Source organism: Orbicella faveolata, unplaced genomic scaffold (genome assembly GCF_042242905.1).
Source record: "Orbicella faveolata isolate gen_17 unplaced genomic scaffold, um_ofav_v1 contig_46, whole genome shotgun sequence".
Classification (NCBI taxonomy): Eukaryota; Metazoa; Cnidaria; class Anthozoa; order Scleractinia; family Merulinidae; genus Orbicella; species Orbicella faveolata.
This window is the reverse complement of record NW_028301576.1, coordinates 17,674,660-17,701,109: the sequence shown is the minus strand read 5'-3', so window position 1 is coordinate 17,701,109 and position 26,450 is coordinate 17,674,660. Positions and strand designations below refer to the sequence as shown.

Below are 26,450 nucleotides of genomic sequence, written 5' to 3'. Positions count from 1 at the left end.
TTCTCAGAAGCTTCTGTCCTTGTACTAAAACCAAATCTCTTAGAATACTTCGCGTTACTTAGGAACATCCCTGGAGTTTTTTTGATTAGAGGAACACTGAGTTTGAGGCATTTTCCATGTGTTGTAATTAACCATAGAAACTGATTTCATTGATTCCTGGCATTCAATAGCTTACAAGGACTTTTCGAAGCCCATTGCAATTTTCTTTTTTAACTCTGTGGAATATAACATAAGTAACTATACTCACTCATGTAACAGTCATAACAGAAGTCAACATCAATGCAGTTAAGGCAGCGGTATTTCCTATCTGATAGGTATTGCTTGTTCGACAAGATCACATCACAGCCATCACACAAACTACCCACAGGAAAGTGGTCTCGGAACCGTGCCACAAACAGATTTAGTCGCTGGGAAGAAGAACAAAAAAATGTTGAGATTATAAGTTAACCTTGCTAAATAAATAGTTATATTAACAACAGTATGGTACTGGTGGTAATCAAAGATTAGAGCAGTGCGTCCCCGCGAGTACATTGCATGTTTGGTCAACTTTGATGGCGTTCGGTAAAAAATTTGATCGAATAACGATCTGCACATCACTTTTATAATTCCCTGACTTTTCTCTGGTAAAAATAAGATTTCCCTGACCAAATAACTGAATACAGAATGTCAGATCTAGTGGCGGCTCCTGGCCTCAACTTACAGCCATCCTTTTCAACAAAATGATTTTCTTTCTTCATTAAGGAAAAATAACGTTGAGATCCAAGTGACCCCATATGTTTCTTCCAGCCTTCAATGGTATTAAAAGAATAATAATAATAATAATAATAATAATAATAATAATAAAAAATAAAAAATAATAATAAATAATAAAAATAATAAATAATAACAATAAACGAATCTTTAAACAGGATTAACCCATTAGTACTTGAAAGTACTGTTATCATAGAGGTCCTATACGATTATAAAAAGTTAAAAAGGTGAAAATACAAAAAAGTTAAAGAGTTTAAAAGCTTACGAATAAAAATTAAATCAGCCATGTTAAATTATTTCAATTTTCCATGACTTTAATTCAAAATACCAAATTTCCCTGACCATTTCCAGACCTGTGGCCACTCTGTTTAAGAGGAATTTGATTGCCTGGTTTATAAATAATGATACGAACCTTTCGTTGTTGGACTGTCTGTTCCTCATTCCGTAGGCGATGGAAGGAAACATAGTCCTGTTTGGCCATCTCCAACCAAGTATCGTGATCTTCATATTGATCCAGTTCCTGTTCTGTTTTCATGTCCTTCACATCTTGCTCAGTAGTTTGGGCTATGGGCAATAGAAAAACCTTTTTAGAACTAATTGGATGTACTAACTGACTCGTTAATTTTTACACTAAATTCCACCTTAAAAAACTTAACAACTTAACCTTCATATTGGTTTTTCAATTTATTAATGAAGTTAGTTTCCTTGGTTGCACCTATAAATAACCTTAATCCCCCTGAGTATCAATGCACACCTCTATTAAATCAGCTGACACCTACAATGTACATTATAACTTGCATTATATCAAGATTCTTGCTCAATTGCAATGTTGATATGTCAGTGATCTCTTTCACTACTCTGCTAGCCTTCCTGTCATCTTTCACCCATGATAACTGTGTGAAGATCACGTCTACATGAACGGCAGAGTTTGAGTCCCATGGGGTGATTTTAAACTTACTCGTAATATTATGAATAGCCTACAGCTGCCTTTGGCATTCTGTAAAGTCAAAGGCCGACAAAGGGTTTTGCAATATAGAAACCAGAAAGAGGACTTGTTATTAACGGGGTTTGGAAGTTCAGGTAGTTAATTCATCTCATGTATCATGACATCAACGAAAATTATATACTGATGTCACAGAATGTAATGTTGTGTTGTATAATAAAAAATTAACACCCAAAAAATACTGACGTCACACTGACTCTAGCCTCAGCGACACAGACACTCTTTGCGCTCATCACACAATCTTTCCTCTCTTGGAGAGCAATGCGTGACACGACAAACATCTGCGTAGGAGGTTACACTGACTCTAGAGTTCCACCTCTACATTTTCATTTTTATATCATCTGTTTTATTACCTCATTCATGTTGTTTTGCAGTGTGGATAACAAAAGAGCAATTTTTTTTTCACAATCAACAAACAGCTACAACCACAAACAGCTCAGATCTTTATGAGTTGTATTTGATATGCTTGAGGTAGCTGCCCATCAAGTAAGTTTTAAATCACAACACCGTAATTAACTTTCTTCACCAAAAACACCACAGTATTTTACTGAGCCTGTGACAAACTCCCAGCATGCTTCATAGTTAACATGCTCAATCCAGAACTATTGCCCCTAAAATAGTACCTGCAGTCCTGCTTCGTTTAGCATCTGGATGGTCACTCTGTGAATGGTCTTCGCCTGTTGATGTGTCTACAGACATGTCAGAGAAAACCTGATCAAATTGACCATCCTGAAAACTTAACACCTGATCACCAGGGGCAATCATGGGGATGTGCCCATTAAATAATTGGTGCCCATAAAGAAATAATTGTTCTTACAACAACAAACTTGCTCTTAAGATGTAAAAAGTTTTACAAATACACTACTGCATTTTTTACACCACTTGAAACTGCGGATATAATGTAATATGTCCACAGAAACTCAAATTCTGTCAGTGCTACAAATACATAAAACCCTTGTGTGTGACACACGGTTTTATACGAGGACTTTGACTTTATCCGAGCTGCACTGTAAGTGCAAGTTAAAGTAAACGCAAGTTAAACTTCATTTAAACCAATTGGCCCGAAATAACAATCTTAACATTGAGAACAGAAAAGTACACAAACCTTTGACGATCATTGATATTACAAGCCAATTACTACTGATGATGGTCACCACTCTAGAGTTTTCCCTTTGAACTGCTGAGCAAATACAACAATACCTGCAAGCCTGGTTCGTTTAGCATCAGGATGATCACTTGAACATGGAAACTCTCTCTTTGAATGACTATTTGAAGTCTCCTCCCCAGCTGATATGTCTGCGAGAAAAAAAAAAAAAAACTTTTTCAAATTTAACTACATGTATGCTGGTAACAATGATACACAACAGCTGAAATAGAAATAACATGACGCACTCCTCCGGAATTTCCACGAGTATTATGTACACCCCCTATATCCTCTGGAAAAAATAGTTTTGGCAAGAAAGTGTGTTAAAGTTAAAGCAAACACTCCAACCACTTATCAATCGTCTGCATTGCATGTCACTACTGTTTATTCTCGATCCATCGAAACGTCTCAAGATACACACAAAGAAAACCTACAGCAATTTATTGAAACATGCTTTAAAAGAAAATATATAAAATGGTAACTTGTCAAATTACCTTCCTATACGACTATGTCCCTTTGTAAATGTGGTACAATTTTGGTTGAAGGACTGGTGAATGTAGATGAAATTGACACCACACTTTTATCCTGAACACGATCGCTAACACACTCGAGACAAAAGCCAATTTTACAGCAAAATTACATATAAATGGACAGAAATAGACACGAACAAGAAATTCTCAAGTTTGTGAAATCTAAACATCATGTCTAACTTTATAAAGAAACTCATTTTCATGAAAGAAATCGACTGCTGCTCAACAGGTTTGAAGACCAATGCAAAAACAAACTAGACTAGTTACCAGTGCTTTTCGGTCCACAAGGTGACTCCATGTAGACTGATAACAAGTAATGGCAGCCATTTCCAGGCAAAAGCATGCTATACGCACTTGTTTGCATCCAAAGTGCTTTTTGAAGAAATGTGATTCAAATACAAGTATTCAAGCTACTATTTTTTCATGTGAAAGATCTACTTAGTAGGTGAGAAAGGATTTTTGAACAGCTAGATCGGTACTTGAATCCGTGTTGAATTGAAGGACATCTGGAAACTAAATCGATCATCCAACCCCCCTCCCCTCCGGAATTTCTTTGGTCTTTGATCCCCCCACCCCTTCCGAATTTCCAATTCCCTCCGTGGTGGGGGTATGAACCACGCAATACAGTAACATACTTTTCACTAAATATATGATGCAAAGCAATGTTCCTTAATTCAGGGCTGTCACTTATTTTTGAAGTAGGCTGGGAAATGAAAAAAGTTGAGGTTGGGGTGTGTCTATTTCACAAATTACTGACTGCCCTGCATCACGAAGTTGTACTGTAGGAAAATAAATCATGTAGTTTCCTTACAACAAAATTCTTTGGCCACATTATTTAAACCAACTCTTGGATGACACAAGGCATCGTAGAGGTCATGATAAGGTGTAGCCGAAGTTGTTGTATTTCTCCAACGAAGTAACATCTGAAATGGTTTATCTTCTGCATTAGCAGCTATTCCTTCCAATACATCATGAGAAATGTCAAGGCGAATTCCGAGTCTTTTCCACACTGCGCCAATCTGTAATGCCAAGTCATCTAGTTCACGGTCACTAGGTTTGCCTTTTTTTAAAGCGACTGTGTCTGAAAGAGGAGAAGCTTGCAGTTAACCAATGATGCAATTTTAATACATTATAATCGAAGTGATAAAAACATTATCTATCCTGTTGTTGAAACATGAAATTTATCCATGGCAACTACATGTAATGCTGCTCGATATCATGCGTTAAACAAGCTTCAGGTTCATAAAATAAATCTTTGTACACAAAATTAAACTTTGCACTTGTTTAATCGAATGTTGGTCATTTCGCCTACAAGTCAATTTGCCTACATCGAAGTTGTTTCGCCTACACAATCAAAGTCATTTCGCCTGCACTTAAGTCGATTCACCTACACGATCTAAGTTGTTTCGCCGACACTTAAGTCAAAGCTGTTTTGCGAAGATACAGTAGATGAACATTACTGTCAGACTTGGTGAAAGGGAGGTCAAAAGGAAAATCACAAAACAACAGTTGTACAGTAAACAAACAAATTTAATCTCCTACTGGTACTCTCTAGCTACACAATGGAGTTGTTTAGCAGTTTTTCTCTGACTGGGGAAATCATCCCACTGTTCGAATATTTCAGCCTCCAGGGAGGGGTCCCTGTAAAATGCAGAACGAATGGTGGTGGATGGCGGATGGCAAAATGCAGCTGGAAAATGCGGATAATAAAATGCGGATAACAAAATGTGGACGATAAAATAGAGCTGTAAAAATGTGGGATGATCAAAATAATATGAATGATAAAATGCGGATAACATAATGCGGAAGATAAAATGATGGAAAATAGCGTGTAACAAAATTCTTAGGAGAGGAAATTAACTAGCTACAATGACAATAGCAGTACTGTAAAGTAAAGTAGAGACTTTATCTAAAGAGAGTTTGCACAAGCTAATAAACTGACGGTACTCTATTTTTAATTGTTTAGGTAGGGAGAAGTCAAATATCCGTCAACAGAATTCAATCATCACAGCAAGATAATACCATTGTTTCCTCTGATGGTCGATGGTGAAAATATTTGTCAGATTAATGCTCTTTTCTAAAAATCCAAGAAGAGCAATAACTGTGGTCGACAGAAAGAGCTATGATATGGTTTGACTCTTGAGATGATTTTAAAAACCTTTATCTTATTGATGGATTCAATCGCAATCTGGAATTATTTTTGGCATCATTTTTCTCCATTTTATTAATGCATGCCATCTTTGATATAGCAAGATAGTAAATTATTTAGTTTTTATCTAGCAAAACCGTCAAACTGTACAAGAAAAACTACGTCCCTGATTATCTATATTCAGTTCGGAATCGACTGTGTACTTAAATGTCTTTGGGACAGATTCCTAAATCAATAAGGTTTTTGTCAGATTCCCACACGGTGACATGCTTCAGTGAATTGTCATCTTCAGCTGTTACTGGTGGACGATAGGGTCTAACTATTCAGGTTACTTTGTACGAAAAAAGGAGACGAAAAAAGGAGATGTAAAATAATTTCCATATCACGTCAATTGTAAGAAATTCTGATGTTTCGTACGTTGAAACACAAAGGAAAAGATAGTTCCGATAATTTTAATTTTCATTAATTTTGACTGTGAAAATTCCTGCAAGAAAGTGCAGTACTATTTTTAGCACTTCTGTATATCTAGAATTCAGTTTCTTTCGCTAATTGCATAAAATCTGTATGAGAGCAAAAGCTGTAAAAACGTTCTTTGAAAAAGTGTTCTGTACCCGTTCGATATAATTTCAATCAACCAACAAAGGCAACTTTGTTCAAGGAATCGTCGCTATATAAAGCTGCATTGTCCGTACAATTCCACTTGCACCAGAGTCACCGGCCTTTGAGGTCGTGTTGTAGAGTCTTGTGCATATGCAAATGCTCCATGTGCCTTACAATGCTTTCAACTAGGGTACAGTGGGGCATGATCAGTTATTGTAGCGGTGTGTCATTTGAATTGACAATTTCCATTTTCTGGAAATTTGCTTAATAGTAGACAGCCAAAGTCCTTCGATGCAGTGAAAGAAGAACGGAGTCTGACAATAAAAGTCTAGTCTGTTATTATTCAATCAAGTCTTATCGCGGTTATTTTGGATTCGGCAGGCGTAAAAATGTTTGGTTCTGTTTAGTGATTGAATAAAAAATATTGGAATTCTCACAGCCTAACTTCCATGAGCTGGCCTCATTTATCTACAACTAGGACTTTCAGGAAACATCGTAAGTTAATTTTCCCTCATAAGGATTTTATCATCTGCACACTGTCATCCGCACTTTATCATCTCCATTTTTTTCAATCCACATTTTTCCATCCGCATTTTGTCATCCACATTTTATCATCCGCATTTTCCATCTGCATTTTGCAATAGTCCATCTGCCATCTGCCATCTGCTGGCATCCAGTCTGCATTTTACAGAGACCCTGCAGGGAGCAGTATCTTGCTCTTTGAATGCCTTTTAGCTTTTTTCTGAAACCAAATGAATTCCCAGTGCCATCAGCCAATTTAAGGAATGTCTTCCCCAGACTTTACAGACAAGGAGAAAAAAATCACACTTACATGTACCTTGCGTGCGCGAGGCACTAATTAGCTGTTATTGTTCAGAAAGTCAAAAGTCCGAACAATAAAGAAGTTTACGATAACTGCAGAAATTCTTGCATGCTCTTCACCTAATTTACCTAATGGGTTATGAACCATTATACCATGCTCTACAAATAGGGTAAGCGAATGCGTGGCTTTTTGAGGTGTTTTTACTTTTGTTCTAGCTTAGTTTTCTATAATAATTATTATTATTCCACTCATGCTTGTTGGATATGAGATATTGTTGGATATGATTTATGCCATGTGCGAATGAGTGAGAGCAGACAATTTGACAATTTGTTATCATAAAAAACATATTGACGTCAGTTTTTCATGCGTCTGTCCTGTTATTGACAATGACTTTCGTCATGACTTTGATCGTTTAGGCGAATCGACTTTGAAGTAGGTGAATCGACATGTAGGCGAAACGACATGTAGGCAATTAAACGACCGGTTACCGTTTAATCCTTTTCCCAAACCATTTTTTCCTTTTCCAGACATGATGTAAGAAGTGAAAGAAAAAACTGGTGGATTTCCATATTTTGTTTCATTATTAATACGAATTACAAAGGTCCTTCTCGCCAGACGAGGACCATGTGGAAAAGGTAGATCTTAGCAAGGGCTATTGGAATCCACAAAGACAACTAGAGGTACGTGTAAACACACATTTTTCCGAGATACAATGTACATAATTATTAGCCTTGAATCTCAAAAAGTGTTGACGTCAGCATTTTTCCAAAAAAAAAGGAAAAGATCATTCTTCACAGATTTCCTTAGAATTCAACTTTACATACAGAAAACCAAACACATTTATAAACTTAAGATCTACGTGGCAAATGGCAGTTAACATTAAAACGACTTCTGGTATGTTTTTAATAACCAAATCGTCACAATAGCACTTTTAGTGACCCTGACAGCTCTCCTCTGGTTCAGCAAAAATACAATCTAAATAGCTTTTTCTGAAAACCAAAAACTAACCATAGTCATATTGAATCAGCTTGCTGCTTAACCATTTCATTAGATGAAATGTAGGGGTTAAACCACACAGTCATTTTTAAAAGTTAAATGAGCAATGTTATTTTTGTCTTTTTCCGTAAACATTTTTGGTGCCCGTTACAAAAATTTTTTCATTTTCATCCACAGTAAGTCAAACAATTGCATCTCTTGCACTTGCTTTGCATGTTGTTTTGCATGTACATGTTTACAGTTAGAAGCCGTCAACAGTAAGTGGTTAGCAATATGCCACTATTCTGGTATTCCTGGTTTCAATACACTGGTTCATTAAACTTGATTTGACCATAGTATGAAAATTTTACTTCCATTTTAGTCAAGCACTTGGTAGCATAGTTAATTGTGTCAGTTTCAACCCTAGCATACACGTGGCATGTAATGATGCCTTACATGATGTGCAGAACAGGTGTGCACTAACAATAGTAAGCACGATCTTTTATTATATTATTAATAATTATTATCTAGTGTTAATAAAAGTAATCGAGATGTTCAGCGAACTGTTTTGCACTGGGTTAAGATGCAATCTATGGTTCAACAAAATAGCTAATAAATACCTTGGGTCTTGGATTGGGATTCTTGGTTCGAACTGCTATCCCTGTTATTTTCAGGTGCTGACATTGTAACAAACTGAGGCACTTAGAGACTTCCCTACAAACATAGTACATACATGTACAAACAAAACGCATTGCCTACAGAGACAAAAGTAAATATTAAGTAACCAAGGCCACTTAAAGAATTAATTATTCCCTTGGTGCGAATAACGTTATAATCAGTTTACGTCACTAGGGTCATATATGTAACTGTAGACAAGTGCTGATGGCTTCTCTACAATTTAATTAACACCAGCCTCTCAATTAATGAGAGCCATGACTGGACTATAAAATAAATCATGGCAAGAATGGAAAAGGTCCAGCATCAAAATATGAGTAAAAAGTGGAGTCTTCTAAAACATGCAGTGTATGCTATTAAAATTCTGCTGGTTTACTTGCATCTCCCATTGTTGTCCAGTTACTGATACAATACAATCACATGCAGCTGATGCACGTAATATTCTACTAGTGAAAGTTATTAATCATCTTTTTTTTTTTTTTGGCTTTAGAAAGTCTGCTAATTAATTAGTGACTATTTGCCCACATTTTCTATGAGTGACACAAACACAGCCAAGTTCATTATTGAGAAAACTCTCACTGGCTCCTAAATATCCATGAATAAACATGTTACATAAAACATATTCCATTTGATGCAATTTTTAAAAATTAGAACTCAAAGCAGTTTGCAGTGTAAAATAGTTGCTCTAAAGTGATTTAGAGTTTACAGAAAAAAGCCCAAAGAAAACATGTGTGCTGATTAGTTTCAGATCGTGCATCTATTTAACAATTATTAGATTATGAGCTCGAGATTTCTATCACGTGTCAACTATCATACATAGAAATCGAGAGCGAATAATCTAATTGTTTTAGTATAAATCTTCTGGTCATCCAAAACTTTATCTAAATCCTCTTCACAGACACTTCCAAAACGCCAAGAAGCGGCTGTCATTTTGTTAACAGGGGCACACTGCTACGCTACGCACTATCTATCACGGAATAGATAGTGAGTAGCGTAACCAATCAGAGAACGCATTCATGATGGAACGCTAGTAGATTTATACTAAAACTAGATAGAAACACAGCACTTAAGCACGAGCTGTTGACATAATGATGGCACGAGCAAAGAGAAAGAGAAAAGTAAACAACTTATTCTCATGGTTGCCACAGACATCACTTTTCAAACTTCCCTGCCTTTTCCTTGATAAAAATAAAATTTCCCTGACCAAATAAACACAAACTGTAAAATATAGTTGGCGGCCTCTAGTGTGAACTTATAGGCATCCTTTCCACTTGTCCATTAACTAAAGACTGATAAGTTTTCAACAAAGTTCCCTTCTTCATTAAGGAAAAATAATTATTGTTGAGATCACAGTGACCCAAAATGTTTCTTCCAGCCGTCAATGGTATTAAATCAGCCATGTTAAATCATTTCAATTTTCCCTGACTTTTCTTCAAAATGTCAATTTTCCCTGACTCAAAATAAAATTCTCTGACTTTTCCCTGACCTGGAGGAATGTTTTCCCTAACCATTTTCTGACCTATGGCAATTCTGAATATGTTCTGTGTGTTTCCATTGAGTAATAGAAGCACTCATTGAAGTTTGAAAGCACTTGAAAAGGCTGTGAACACACTCGCCTGTTGGCTGGTCCTCCCACAGCATGTCTCGCTCTCCCAAACTTCCAATCATGTTTCTGCATTGTAGAACTTGATAGAAACATGATACATGTTTTTTTTTTTTTTAGAATAAGTACAGTTTTATTGTTCTATTTTAGTAAATTTAATCACCTTGCTCTTGGCTAAGCTGGCATAACTGCAGACTGTGTCATTTCTTTTGCAAAATGCACCACTGAAAGATGAAAAATTATATGAAAATTAAGTTTTTAACCAAACTGTGCTACTTTAAACTTGAATAATTTTACACTGTCTTTAAAACTGCATGTGCATTGCTTATGAAAATAAAAGACCAATTCTTGATCTGGAAATAATAGTTGGTCATGGGACATTGTTCAACCAAATTTGTAAATTAATTTGACTTTCTAATTATGATTGGACATCACTACTGAGGATGGGGTTTAAAAGGACTCACAAGTGAAAAAAAAAAGGTAACTGACACATAATCAGCAAGTTGATAAATCAAAAGGTCCTTTAAGCCACTCCCATTACACTATTGTGCACTGCAGGGTGAAAGTAGTAAAGTGAACAGCTGTTTCAAGCTTGAAGAAGTCTATTCATGCATATAATTAATGGGTAGTTAACCCTTTGAATACCAACTATGCATATATGCATAATTAATGGTCGTGCTCTTTGTACCCCTTGTGATGTCATCAATTTAAATGTCATCAGATATTCTTGATAAGCAGATAGTAGTACTAGGCTAGGCCTTTCCACACAATGGTCAGGTTTAGATATCGATGGCATTCTGACACCACAAATCGAAAAACAACGTTATCAGTTTTGGTGCAAAAACAGTGGTAAAATGGTCCACTACGCCTAGGATTGATCAAGGTCCATTTCTAGGCTTCACCTGTAATTAACATCCAGCTTTTCGCGGCAGCCAGAAAGAACATACAATGCAAAAGGTAGCAAGTGTAAAAGGGTCGAGAAAAACAGAAAGGAAAGGGACAACAAACAAAATTGAGAACGGTTAATGGCAAAAAAAAAGGAAGTCCAAATTTTGGCTTATGTGCATGCCCGCAATTGAAGTTTTGCTCAATTTTGTACCTAATCCTCTAAAAATCTCTCCTTTTAGTAAAAAAAAAAAAAGCTTTTTTAGCAAAACTTAGGTTTATTTAGCGTCATGGCAGCTAAAAAACCTGACTAAATGGTTAAAAACGGTATTTTTTGGCGAAAGTTTGGTATTCAAAGGGTAATGAATACACACTGTACCTCTCACTTGCACAAATATGAATTCAATTGCTTAACTGCCTCAAAACAAATCAGTGTATCACATTATCCTATGAGATTTTCACCACGACTGTAAAACAGTAATTACAGTAACTAATATTCTTTCAAAAGGTTGATCACCTCTTTGTGACAGCAAACAGCTGTTTTCCTATAGTCTAAGAAATCTCCTGCCTTTGAAAACTCAGAGAAATTACTAAAATAAAATAATAACGTTTCTTCTCAGTTCTTGATATTTTTGTATTAGCCTATAGCTTTCCCTACTCTCCATTATTGCAATATTATTTTGTTAGACTCACCCAGTCTTGTTGAAAACATTGTCTTCCAATTTAATACTCGGAAAGAGATTGAGACATCTGCTTGCTTATTCCTTAAAAATTTTCATTTTCCTGCAAACAAAAGAATCCATTCAAGACATGATTGTCTTGAAGAGGTTTTCATTATATTACATGTATGTATGTTAATTTTTATTTCCTGTCCATTGGTTTGTTAAGTAAAATAATCTTCAAAGATTGATAACAGCTTCAGTTGAACCTTGATTGATCAAAATTATCTCTTTAAGATGGACACCTCTCTAGATATACTTGTAGTTGTTTGCCACTCGAATATGGACATTTATACAGAGGCGCATGTATTCAGAAAATAACCACAATTTGCAGGTTATAATTAATTTTTTGTGTACATCACCTTAACATGGAACTTTACAACATGCATGGGATTTATATAACTGCCATGGACTATCTTTGTCCTTCCAGTATCTATATCGACAAAACTCAAGTCCTGAAGTTATTCTTCTACAATTATACATAAATGATATTAAAATATGCATACATAGAAAATTATGCTAACCTATGGAGGCATTACAATCATTGTAATCACTGAGTGCTGCAGATAATTTACATGTTGTGACAAGCTAAGGCCTGCAGCCTGGTTGCACTGAAAGAAAAAAGAAAAATGCAACTTCAAAAACTTCAACAGTATTAAATTAAGCCTACAGATAACCAATTTATGTGCAAGGACAAAAATATCTGGGATATGCGTGAGAGTAAATTAATGAGGTGTCACTCTATTACAACCTCAATTAGTCCCTGTTGGTTCACCATAAACTAATAAATAAATATTATATGTTATTTTTTTTCTCAAGCATCTGAGCGGGCCGGATTCCTAAATCCTCAAATTTGATTGGCTAATCATACGCACGTGACCGGTCCCGCTTTTTACGATACGGTCCATGGGCCGGATTTTTTCTTCGCAGCCTAAATTCCGCTCCTAAAAGTTGGCGGTAATCGTCAATCTTTTGCCTTTTTTACACGTCCATCGACGATTAGTCAACGCAAGTTTATCTCTGTTCACTTTAAAACGGCAAGGAAAGTCACTGCAGTAAGGAAATTCAATTGAGTGTTTTGAAGTTGTGAGAGTTTGCTTGGTTGTTTGTAGCTTGGTGCTGTAATGGCACGTAATCCTGTGTTTCTCTCGCCATAAAATTTGAGTCAATTTCAGTCAAGTTTACCTCTCTGATCATTGCTGTATTTAGGGGAATTTCTGTGGAATACACTTAACGAATTTCCTCGCTTTCTGCTATTCAATGTACGGTAGAAAAGTCTGATTTCAAGTGGTTTTAAAAGCAACGACCAACAGAAATTGTTTTTGTAGTAAAACTTCGCACAAAATTTCACACCGCGAAAACAATTTTGGAGAACTTAACTGGTGAAATAAATGCAACTGACACAAAGTAGCTTGAAAAAAATCTGTTTTTTAATACATCTTTCTTTGTCTACTATCTGAGTTACTCGCTTGTTGCCCAGATTTTTTACAAATCGTTACTAGACGGCGCGCAAGCCGATTCAATGACAAGAGTTGCATAAACAAACCCATTTGTAATCTGTAAAACCAATTTACTGCAGGGAAAAAAAATAAACATGTTATTTGCCAGCTTACGGTTGGTCCATATGGTGAAAAACTGTGACCTGCGGCCTCGGGCAGCATTTTCAAGACCTTGGTCACAGTTTTTCATCATACGGACCTCCCAGTCGGCAAATAACATATATAAATACCGCTCACTGCCATCTCCCATATTATATGGGAGTCTCCTCGATACAGACTGAATGTCCCAGATACAGATTGAATTTCACATATACACACTATATCTCCAAGATACAGACTGAATCAGATACAGACTGAATGTCCCAGTCTCCTGTATGGGTCAGTAAATCTCCTGGATAAGAAGGAAATTGCATAGAGTACATTTTTTACACTTACAGTGCAGCTCAGATATAAGCGAACTACGCATACGCGTATCATACGAGCGTATTTTGCGTATACGCGTATGTCAATACGCGCACATATACGCGTATATACGCGCATATATACGCGTATATACGCGCGTATATGTCTCTTTGTTATGCATTCCCACAAGTTTCTTTATGTGAAGCATTGTTAGTCAAACAAAGGACATTATATTTCTTGAGAATGAAAATGGCTTCAAAGCGAAATTTGCATATTGTTAAAACGTCATGCCGATCAATAAAAGCTATCATATTTCGATCACTTCGCAAATTCACCGACAAACTACCGTTTATCAACACTTGATCTTAAGCTACTAAAAATGGGAAGAAAATTGATACAGTCGCTTGAACTCCCTATTTTAACACGTGAACTTTATGTTCTTACAAGTAAAGATCTGTGTTTCGGCACGTATCGGCAAGTCGTTTGCGAAATGTTTATTGTCTGAATTAGCGTTCTGAAGATCCTAGTCAAAAAAATGATATCTCCGGTTATATTTGACACAGATCATGCATTCAAATGGTAAAATACTCTTTCCTTGACGAAAAAATTGTTTATCAAAGTTTCTATGGTGCGCCGCTCACGTTTAGTTATTTTTTCTTCAAGGAAAAGTTGTGTGTTTCGGCATGCGTCGGCAAGTTGTTTGCGAAGCGTTTATTGTCTGAAGATCCTCGTTGAAAAAATGATATCTCCGGTTTCATTTGACACAAATCGTTCATTCAAACGGTGAAATGCTCTTCCCTTTACCAAAGAATTGTTTATCAAGGTTTCTATGGCACGCTGCTCAAGTTTAGTTATTTTTACGTCGGGAAAAGGTTCTGTGTTTTCGGCAGGCGTCGTCAGGTCGTTTCCGAGATGTTTATTGTCTGAAGCGTTCCGAAGACATTGTCGAAAAAATGATATCTCCGGTTATATTTGACACAAACCGTTCATTCAAACAGTAAAATGCTCTTTCTTTAGCCAAACAATTGTTTGTCAAAGTTTCTATGGGGCGCTGCTCACATTTAATTATATTTTTCTTCAAGGAAAAGTTCTGTGTTTAGCCATGCGTCGGCAAGTCGCTTGCGAGATGTTTATTGTTTGAAGCTTTCCGAAGACGTTGTCGAAAAAAATGATATCTCCGGTTATATTTGACACAAATCGTTCATTCAAACGGTAAAATGCACTTTCTTTAGCCAAAGAATTATTTATCAAAGTTTCTATGGCGCGCTGCTCACGTTTAATTATATTTTTCTTCAAGGAAAAGTTCTGTGTTTCGGCATTCGTCGGCAAGTCGATTGCGAGATGGTCATTGTCTGAAGCGTTGCGAAGACGTTGTCGAAAAAATGATATCTCCGGTTCTATTTGACACAAATCGTTCATTCAAGTCGCTTGCTTGGACCGTGTTCACACTTTGTTTCGAGAAGATGTTATCTTTCGGTTGTGATGTTTGCTCCATGAAGATGGGATTGTTGAAGCGTGTATCCCCGGTTCTATTTGACAAAAAAAAAATAGTAAATTTTTGATTTAACGGCAAAATACTCTCTCTTCTAATCAATATTCAGTCAGTTAATTTTCAGTCAAGTGCCCAATTGCAAAATGTTAGTTTCAGCTAACATTTTGCTTAGTCTGTAGGCATACGCGCGTATACTGTATACGCGTATTCAAAATAAAGAAAACTCTTTCTCGCTCTGTGGCAAGCTGTCAAGCCATTGAAAACAACAATGACCTGATAAGAAAAGAAGAAAGAATAGGTTAGCTCATACATACTAATCAGGCATACGCGTATATGCTGTATACGCGTATGTGCGTATATGCATACGCGTATGTGCGTATATGCATACGCGTATACGCGTATTGGGCTGACGCGCATTACGCGTATATTTTGGTTCGGATATATCTGAGCTGCACTGTATTTTGACTGATTTTGGCATTTTCAGGAAAAAAATTTGGAATTTTTCTATGCAATTTTGTTGCTGAATCAGCAAAGTTCATGCTTTTATAACAATGCCTCTTTAGGATCAAAAAGGTAAAATTTATATTGGTGACCTCCCAGATTTCAACTGGTTTAAGCATTAATTAAGCATTATCGATTTTTTGCCAAAGCTGGCTAGCTACTCTCCGACAGCCCAGATAAATTAACAGAATTTTCTTATCTGCAAATGTATAGTAGACAACTTGAGAAGTACCTTCACACAATGCCTTGGAAAAGACATGATTACCTGCACACGATAATATTTTACATAGTACCTTTCTTTTTATTATTCGATTGGACTTCACAGTAAATGGTAAGTACTTCAATTATTCCTCTGAGGTCGTCCGGTATTATTTTCCTCAGACAACCAGGCCTTTCATTTTACAGACAAATGGTTGTCTGGATCATTTTTTAGTATTCTCAGACCACTAATTTCGAGCACTGGTCTCTGCACTGCATTAATTAACAAGCAACAAATTAAGCCTTCTGTGCGACATATACATGTATCAAATAACGCAGTGGTTGACTGTCAACAAAAGTTTGCCGCTAAAAATGAGAGAATCAAACATTTTATATTATTGACAGAAAACAACAGAATCTGACTCTTATTATACAATGACAAAAATATTTGGGTCATACAACCTCGACCAATCGTTCTTATGTCATGCATAAACTAATAAATCATAAATAATGGCTCATTGCTTTAAGTAACAAGCAACAAATGATTCTTTTCCTTGCTGTCACCAACTTGATGATTCAACAGTTGTAAAGCTGTCTGATCAGGATCTTTCAACTGATGAGCAGCAAAAGAATAACAGCTTTGGATGCCACATCTGGCTTTTCATGATTTATTTGTTTGTTTATTACTGTGAAATTATTCTTAGATATTACAGAGGTTACCCTTCATACACAATCCTTGGAGCTAAGATTTACACTGCTCATGCCATGCCAATATTTTTAATTCATAGTCTTTGCTTTGAAGACTCTTGGAAGCAGTTTTGTTGTGATGTGGCATATGTCCATACAAGGTTTTAATACAGATAGAACCAAATTTTTTAACAATCTTGATTTGTGTGATTTCCCCAAGCAGGTACAGTACTGGTCAAAGGGATTGCAGCACCTACACGTGAGTAAAATGCATGTAGTCTGCGTGTAGTATTCGTGGACAGTGCGTGGACGGTGCATAATTACACACATTTGCATGTAATTTTACGCAAGTGCGTGTATTTTAATTGGAGCAAGAAACCTTTGTTATTCATACACGCAGTTGCGTGTATTTTGCAAAACAAAAAGCCACAACTAACTTGTATGCGAAACATGCGACGTTCAATGTTCACAACAAAAAGTAAATTTAAAAGCCGACAAGCATTGCTAAATTACTGGACTAGCTCGCACCTATCAAACAAATACTCTTTCTTAATCTGTAGTAGTCCGCACTTCTGCTTATCAAAACTTAATAATTCTTAAAGATCTCTGAGCTTTTGTTTACGTTAAAACATGTACGACTTACATCGCAATGTAATGTTTACCCACACAAGAAATGTCATTTTTAACTCCTGTTCCTTTGATAGCAATGAAATAGGGATTCAAACAGAAACTTGCGGATTCTCTCTTAATCTTAAACAGCGAAGAATCGAAAAAATTTTTTAACAAAATCTAAGTGAATTCGTGAATTTTCAATTCATCAGATTCGTGTGTAAACCCGCAATGTTTACACCCGCTTTGTTCGATTATTCGGTATAAATTACAATACATTTCGCTCAGACTACCGATAAGCTAAGTTCGAGAAAAACATTGGGATTTTCATCTGTGGGTTAAGTCCGGTTGACAGATCATCGTGTGTCTATGTATATATGTATTCGCATATGGAATAAAATGAAGCAGTAACTAATTCAAAAACAACTCTCACACTGCACAGGATTTCCACCTGGGGTAGATTTTGGTCACATGCTAGGCAACGCTTTTTCAAGAACGCTGTGGCTACATGTCCAGCAGCCGGACAGGTTTCTTAAAATACTCCGTGTCCGGCAGTGAGACTTTTTTTAAAGTAAAACAACGTAAAATGAAAGTTATGATAGGTGACCCAAAGAGGAATCGAACCCGGGTCAACGGTCTGGTAAGCGATACTGATGACCAGTGCGCCACCGCAACCGGCCAGCAATTTTCGGAATTTTTTAAGTATTTATTGAGTTACCCTTAGCATTATTGAAAGCTAACCGTAAACAGGCTAACCGCAGAGCTACATGTATTCAGGCTAACCGGAGTGCTATTCAGGCTAACCGGAGTGCTTTTTAGGTTAACTGGAGTGCTGTTCAAATGTTCTGACTGCTGGTCATTTTATAATAGTCTACATTATAAATCCCGATATACCGCATGCCGGGCTCACCAAAATTAGTATACAGCCATGTAAACAAGGATTTGACATTATTAACTGAAATTTTTAAAAAATAATTTTGACTGCCGGACATGGAGTATTTGAAAATCCTGTCTGGCTGCTGGACATAGAGACACAGCGTTTCAAGAAACAGATCAAATTTCATTTTTCTCAGTTCAAAACAATGTTTTCGGATAGAGAACATTCGCTTCTGAGCTAGTAATGACGAATCTTCAAAGGCTTTTTAAACTCAAAGAAGGATAACTGATGTTTAAAAATTAATTGAAAATCTCAACCGAAATATTGTGTTTTGCTGTTGTTTCATGTTCGTCAAGCCTCAGTTCGTCAGTCGCTGGCGCCCTTGTTGTTTCTCATGAAAAGAAAAAAAAAAACACGATGGGAAAAGCTTTTGAACACCGGTTAACTCTGAACGCTTCGGAGTATGAAATATTTTTAATGAATCTTTGGATTGATTTAAAGTACACTGATTGCTGTAATTTAAAATTGAAAGCGACATTATATGTCTGACCAGATTTGTTAAAACATAGCCATAGAATTTTACTCGTCACTGATAACCTTGATACAATTCTGTCCTAGAGCTAGCTTTCCATGAGGCTTATCGTAGCTCAAATAACAGCAAATAACTCTCCTGTAAGTCTTTTGACGCCAGGAAGACTAAATTCACCGTCTTTTTGTTGAATCATGAATTGTACAATTTAATTAAGAGTGCTTTTAACATGAAATTGGAGTCTAAATCAACACAAACGTGCAGATATCAAAATTGCGGCAGAGAGCTAATCTACTGCTTTCTACATGTAAAGGCCTGAATCGTCCTAAATGGACTGAACAAGAGCTTCCTACATCGAGAATCGATTGAACTTCAAACACACTAGGCCATAGTTAGCTGTAAGCGAACACTCAACATGTTGTCGTTACGTCGATTATCACCCGGAAGCCACGCAAATAAATTTCTTCTGCACTAGCGAATCACAGACAGTTCTGATAGTTAGCTAAGCTGAGAACGCCTAAAATTGACAAAACAAGGAAATTCTACTCACGATCAGCGCTTAAACTCATGTTCTTCTCTCTGCTCAAGCCCATGTTTTGCTCGCAAAGAGCAATGTCCCGGATGTTCTTCAATTTTGTTGAGCGCAGAATGGCACATTCAGATTTCAAGAGATTTTTTTCCTAAGTCTTTGGCTACATCAAAGTTCAGAGTAAATGACGCCAACAGCAGCTAGAAATGTCTAGTACGTTGCACGTCTAAGCCCTAAATCGATGTGGCTAAAGAGTTTTGCTGTCTAAAGCAAGCACAACATTATCGCCACAGGGCAAACGGCCTACTGTTCCGGGACTAAATGTGACCCGTACAGTTTACACATCTCCTCAGGCCCACCTCACGTATGATAATGGACGACGCTTACTAGCAAATCGTTAGACTTGGGCCTTTATTGGACTTAATGATGTCCTTGGGCAGACTTCCTTTAGACAGCAAATACAGAACGCTAATCGGTCGCTCCTTGTCAGAGTCATCGCACTAACTGAATTCATATGAGTGTAGCCTGGGCTAACCTCAACGCAAATTGAAAAAGCGGGGGGGGGGGGGGGGTCGATAAATAATGAAAAAACCTAAATACATGAAACATGCCGCAAGGAGTGTCTACATTTCATGGTAGGTAAGATTTACAAGCTGCTGTCATAGCGAAAGCAAACAAATGAACCAATGAAAAAAAAGACAAATAAATCAAAAAACACTTGATTCAGTCTTTGACACCGTTTTCATAAATCCAGACATATATTTCAAGGGAACAAGACTGCATGACCCAGAAAGGTTGAAAATGAGCGTGTCTAATTTATGTCTATCTTTCTAAAGCATTTAGAGTCAAACTAGGGAATTCCCTGAGCAGTTTAGGACAATCTGTGCCAATGTATGTCTGAATTTATGAAAACCGTGTTAAAGACTTAGTACCAAAATAGCGGGCATGTTTTTGGAAAATCAGTTAGATGTTTATGTTTTGTTATCTCAGTGAATCCTAGCTAGCATGCCTGCCCGCCGCTGGCACCGCTTGTTGAAACTACAATGGAAAAATACTTTTACTGTAAAGTGGTAAGCCGGTTTAAGGAAACTAATTGATTCTATTGGAAACGTGTGATGACCAGAAGCAAGAAGGCGAAAAGACTATACTGTACTACTGTATCGCCGTGCAGTCCAGTACGGTAAATGTTACACAGTAAATGTTTTGTTTTCATCACACTCACTTTTAATATTTCGTTCTCATTACATGCACTTAATGAGTTCCAGTTGAACGATTGCGAGTAATTTTAAATGTAATATCACGTTTACTGCGTGTAATTAAACGCGTACGTAATTACACGCATTTTTGTGTATTTGCTTGTAAGGTGCGTGGACACTGCGTGGACACTGCGTGTAATGTGCGTGCAGTCCCTTTGACCGGTACTGTAATACTTGATAAGCAGCATCTTTTTTTCTTCAAAAATATTTTAGGCATTGGGTCATTTTTCAACCAGCACTTGAAAAAACATTCAAATAGTTTGGCAATTTCTCCACATAAAGCACAATCAGCTTCATCATGCTCAGATGCCTGACAACATGGATACTATCCATGCTGACAACAAAAGCTTCCGTGTCACTTTCTGTCGCGGAAGTTTTGTTTGCCGTCTATAAACATACCAGAAACCCATATGTGCCCATCAAACCTTTACTTCCATAGAAATTGAGAGAAAGCGACACACAAGTATAACACAGAATTCAAATTCCACCACATTGCAAAAGGAAATCACTAAAGTGATGCGTAATTCTAAGCAGATAACTGATAACTCAAGTCAAAAGTGAAAGTGATTGCTGTCTGATTTCAGTTGATCTTGTTTCTGGAATTTTAAACTGCTAAGTTGTCATCTACGATACGACTGGATACGACCAAACATAAAGGTTTGTTACTCTGGAGATAGAGAGAGGAATTGGTTTTAAAATGACCTTAAGAGCTTCGATCATCAAAACATGCATGTACATGTGTAAGTTTACCTTGTCTCGTGAAAGTCTGAATTCAGTGACGCGAAAAAGATCGAGAGACGTAGGAACTTCAACTCACCTTATCACAGCTTAAGTTTTCACCAAACACACGTAAATACGGCAAATTACATCTTCGATAACGCACTGATCAATCTCATGAACTCTCAGCCAGTTTGCTACTCGCCCAAAACGCCAATAAAGACTGAGGACATTAAATTGAACACTGCGGACGAATTTCTGGATGTGTAACTGGAATGCGGAATATGATACGGACTCGTTCCCAGTTCCACCGAGCGTTGCCTGACAACTCTACAGTATTGCGTGACTCACCAAACTTATTTGAATTTAGTGTCACGAGAGGACTTCGCCTGACCTTTACAACGTGACTAGTTCCATGAAAATCGCAAAACCTCGCAGATAAACAAATTCCGACTATCTGCAGGAACATTTTGAAAAACGTTTCTTAAAAATCAAAAATTGACGTTAGGCTCATTTTAAGAAATACAATTAAAAGTAAATTAAAGACGTTGTGCAACTATATTAATTAAAGAAAGTATTACAGCACAATGAAGTCATTAATTTTGAAGCCGTTCATCGTCTCTGTTCTCGGTGACGAGGCACGCAGAATTTTTTTTTAAAATTCCACACAAAGAACACTACATGTAATGCGATACTTTCATTACTAACATAAGCTCGCACAGTCAACCTATAGACTACTCTCACAATACAAGGCATTGGGGTACGGCCCTGGGGGCTGGGGGGGGGGGGGAGGGGCGCTTGCTGCAGCCCCTCCAAAATTTCGGCAAGTCACATTTTGGGGCAGCAAGAGAAATTTGTGCAAATTTTTAAAACGTTTCCATTTGTTTCGAGAAATAATAATGTCACTAAAAATCAGGGAAGAACAATACTGCTAATCAATATACAATAAGGTGAGACTTAATACTCAAAAGCAATGCGAGTCGGAATTTTCTTAACACCTCTTATTTTTTCGTGTTTCACATTGTCACTAGACAAAAGCTTTACTCTGTAAGAATATGGAATTTTTTTCATTTTCAGTGCCCACTTTTTAAGCGTTGCAGAAATTTTATTCATGTTCTTTGCGCTGAATGACATGAAGAAAGAAGTATTTATTGGTTTCTATTCCACCAAATCAACTGAAGGCGGGGCACTGTATAAACTGGTGATATCTGCTTTCACTGAACTCAATCTGGACCTCAAGAACATTGTTGGTAAGGCATTCGATGGCGCAGCTAATTAATATGAACGGTCTAGATACACAAGGGATTCTAAAAAAGAATAAAGAGTGCTCCCCGATCTGTATTTACGTCCACTGTTACGGACATGTGCTCAACCTCGCCCTTCAGGATACTATGACACAGATTGAACCACTGCGTAACGTTCTGGACTCTATCCAGGCTCTGTACAACTTCTTAGAAGAGAGCGTCAAATGACACGCCCTGTTTGGTGACACAGACGTAGAACTGAGGTGAGGGTGTAAAAGTGACGCTGAAGTCATTGAGTGTCTAGTGGTGGTCGTGCCGGTGAGAAGCCGTGAAGGCCGTACACGGACAAATATAACGCATTGAAAAAGCTCTGTTCACGCTGTCTTCAGACAAAGATCCAAAAACCTACGCTGAGAGAAGAGCTTTATATAACGCATTTTATATTTCTACCTGTGTGTGTTGAAAATAATCTTAAGCAACACTGATAGTCTGTGCCGGTATCTTCAGGGCAAGACGGTCGTCGTCATCTCAACTCATAGGAACGCCAACATGACCATTCAGAGTCTACGCCAGTGTCGGAGTGAAGGAAGTTTTAGCAGCGCCGTATCGCAGACAGTATCAGCTATGGGTCTGAAAGTTAAAAAGTGGCTGACCAATTCTCAGTTTGAATAACGAGAAGCCAGGGAACCCAGACACAGGACACCGTGCCGCATTCAAGCCCTTCTAGGTGAACACACGCAAAGACAACTGCGGTGGACAACGGAATCGTTCCACTGCATTAACACTTACTATGCGTCCCTCAACAAGGTGCTGTCCGAGCTTGAAGTCAGGTCATAATGATATAAATGTTGTCACTGTGAGAAGTCATTTCGTAATCCATCCAGGCTCAAGTTACACAGTGCTGTACACAGTAAAGAAAGACCTTTTATATGTCATCAGTGTGACAAGGGCTTCAAGACACCTGACAAGCTGGGGTGACATAATTCTACTGTTCATAGCAATAGGAAGGCTTTACAGTGTGATCAATGCGGTGAGTACATTAAAACCCGAGAATTATTTGCAAATCACCAAGTGGTTCACAGCGAAGAGCGACCCTTTAAATGCAGTCAGTGCGAGAAGAGCTTCAAGAGATTTCAGATGTCAAGGAACACGAAAAAACTCACACAGAACGTGAACGATCTTTCAAACGCTCCCAGTGTGAAAGTGCTTTCATGACAGCGAAGAATTTAAAACAACACACTCTTACACACAGTGAAGAAACACCATTCAAATGTACATTGTGTGGAAAGGGTTTTAGAACTGCAGCCATGCTTAGGAACCACAACAGAGTGCACAGTGACGAACGACCTTTCAGTTGCGACAAATGTAAGAAGCGCTTCAAAACTGCGGCAGAGGTTAAGTTGCACCAGAGAGCACACACTGAAGAGAGGTTCTTTCAGTGTAGCCTCTGTGAGAAGTTCTTTGAAACCTCAGAGGATATGAGACAACATATTAGAAGAACGCATGTTGATGTAGGGCCATTCAAGTGTGATCTATGTGGCAAGTCTTTCAAAGCAAGTAATCAACTTAAGCGGCATAAAACTGTCCACAATGATGAAAGGCCATTTAAATGTTCTGATTGTGGAAAATGTTATAAGACTTTGTCAACTCTGAACATTCATAAACGGGTGTACAATGCTGAAAAAACCAAACACATGCTCATTGTGTGGAAAGGGATTTAAATCATCTACTAAACTGACTAATCATTACCAGTGTCACAGCCATGAAAGACCTTACAAATGCCCCTACCGTGACACAAGATTCTAAAAACTCTATAGCAAAGAAAAGCATCTTGTTATACACAGTGATGAAAAGCCATTCCAGTGCAGCTTATGTAAAAAGATTTGTCAGAATTCACAACAGCTCCAAGCCCACCAAAGGGTACATAGTGATGAAAGGCCGTTTAGTTGTAGCTTGTGTGAAAAATCCTTTAAGTCAAAATTTGAACTGAAGAAACATCAAGTTGTACACAGTGAGGAGAGACCATTTGAGTGCTCCTTGTGTAAAATGTGGTTTAAATCATCAGAGCAACTGAAAAAGCACTATAAAACAGTTTCACACATGAAGTGTTTGGAGGCAGTGCCAGCAGATAAAAAACCCTTTAAATGCAGTCAATGTGAATTTACCTTTGCGTCAATGTCAGACCCGGATGAGCATGGGAAGGTTCACACTTACAAGAAACTGATCGAGTGTTCGTTATGTTGCCAGATGTTTGTCCCAGAAGAACTCTCATGGCAGCATACCCAGTCATGCATTAACAAGCTTATTAACCTAGGCTGAACATAGCAAGCAAACCATAACCTGCTGTACTCATTTATAAGAAATGTTGATGTGTCCCTAGGGTGCTGATGCTATTGCACCTTAAGTAATTGATTAGTTAATTTATTAATTATCTTTATATATTCAGATTGTAAAGTTATCATTCTAGAGTATAGTCTTTGTTACATTGTTGCAATTTTTGTGCGTTTAAAATCTGAGGACAAAACTAGTGAGTAGGGGATGGGGTGGGTGGTCCCTGACCCCATACCATGGGTAGTTATGCCATTCCTCAAAGTCCTTTTGTCAACATCTGCTGACATCTTTGGGTGCTGTAATCAAATGGTTTTATACCCCATCCCCACCAACATTTTAAACACATTTAATAGTTTTTGAACTAAACAAGGTTAAATATTAGTTGCTTATAGCGTACACACCTCACAACTTATCAAGGTAAAAACCTGTTTGATTCAAATGTTAACCAGATACTCGGAAGTTTGAAATTTCTTAAAGGCGTAATTCACAAATTGGGAAAACTTAAAATGATTTAGTTGGTGTGAATGGGGCATTAGTTAGAGATCAACCAGTGGATATCCGCGGGAAGGAAACCTTGATTTTCTCTTGGTTACATAACATATCAACATGCCTGGTTAATGGTTTTCTTTATTCTCTCAACCTGTCTTCTTGGCAATGTATGTGCTGATTTTTCTGGAAGAAATTAGACTTTGATCATGCAGTCACACGCCCCTTCCCATACAATGTGCAGAAAGCATAGTTTCAAGAAGATCTTGACCCGAAATCTTTCACTCTGCCAAACTTGCCTTAAAACTGTCCAAGTCATTTTCAAACTCAGAGCCTGGTATTGTTGTATTCAATAAGATCAAAGGATACTGATGGATTGCTTGCATACAATCGAAACGTCAGTTTATGTTAACTACAAAGAACACATTTTGTATACTTAGAATCAGTTCTTTTTGATGTATTCAAGAAAAAAAAAACCAAAACAAAACACTCAACGCTGTTGATACAATTCTAACTACCTGTAAAGCGTTCTGGAAGCTCAATATTCTCCTCCAGCTTCTCTCACGGAAATCTGTTTACCACCCAGACAGATAATCCCAGGGGCACTCAAAGGTCGGGGATGCTCGAATTAAACCCCTAAAAGAGACCAATTTGGGTGTGGCACAAGCTTTAAGATATCACTTGAAACGGAATAGACTATATTACCAATCACTGTCCAGGAAAGGAAGCCGCGCTAGTAGACCGGACTCGGAAGACCGGCGGAAATCGAGCCTAAAAACGGAAACGAGAGCGTTTTGTTTTTAAATATTACTTCAAGTGCACCCTAATAGATACTTTTCACAGCTAAAGATAGTGGCTTTTCTTCATAAACAACGTAAGTGAGACCAGAATCCTCGATTTATACCCCTTAGCGAGACGGCGAGCGAGCGTCTTTGTCCATCGTCCACACTAAAACGCCCAAACACGCTGATGAAAACGGAGGGTATTGAAAGTGGATGAAATGGACGCGTCGTTTTGGCAACGCTTCGTTTTTAGCGTGGACAGGTGAAAACGGAGGCTTTTAAAAAAAGGTGATGAAAAAAGCGTCATATACTGTCGCTTCCATCAGCGTTTTCGGGCGTTTTATAGTGTGGACGAAAGGCGAAAACGCAACAAAAAGTACGCGCTTTCGAATGAAAACGTATTAGTGTGGTTAGGTGGAAACAAAAGGAAAACGCTAGCGAAGGTAAAAATATTC

The 26,450-nt window shown here is 37.5% G+C and overlaps 1 protein-coding gene and 1 pseudogene across 5 annotated transcripts in view; one reads left to right on the top strand and one right to left on the bottom strand.

Annotated features, from left to right (window-relative positions):
* The window catches only part of LOC110040289 (uncharacterized), a 49,757-nt gene extending 28,325 nt beyond the window's left edge, over positions 1-21,432 (bottom strand). The window contains exons 1-10 of one of the 5 annotated variants that reach the window (XM_089277163.1): positions 21,253-21,432; positions 12,381-12,467; positions 11,831-11,955; positions 10,416-10,476; positions 8,595-8,688; positions 4,239-4,508; positions 2,954-3,049; positions 2,377-2,442; positions 1,163-1,314; positions 248-407 (exon numbers count right to left, since the gene is read on the bottom strand). In XM_089277163.1, the coding sequence (XP_089133289.1) occupies positions 248-407; positions 1,163-1,314; positions 2,377-2,442; positions 2,954-3,049; positions 4,239-4,508; positions 8,595-8,658 (808 nt within the window). In that variant the 5' untranslated portion in view covers positions 8,659-8,688; positions 10,416-10,476; positions 11,831-11,955; positions 12,381-12,467; positions 21,253-21,432. The other 4 variants (XM_089277162.1, XM_089277164.1, XM_089277165.1 and 1 more) reach the window with 4 other exon arrangements.
* Positions 21,433-23,242: 1,810 nt separating this feature from the next.
* LOC149098711 (uncharacterized) lies at positions 23,243-24,976 on the top strand (annotated as a pseudogene).
* The last annotated feature ends 1,474 nt before the right edge of the window (positions 24,977-26,450 follow it).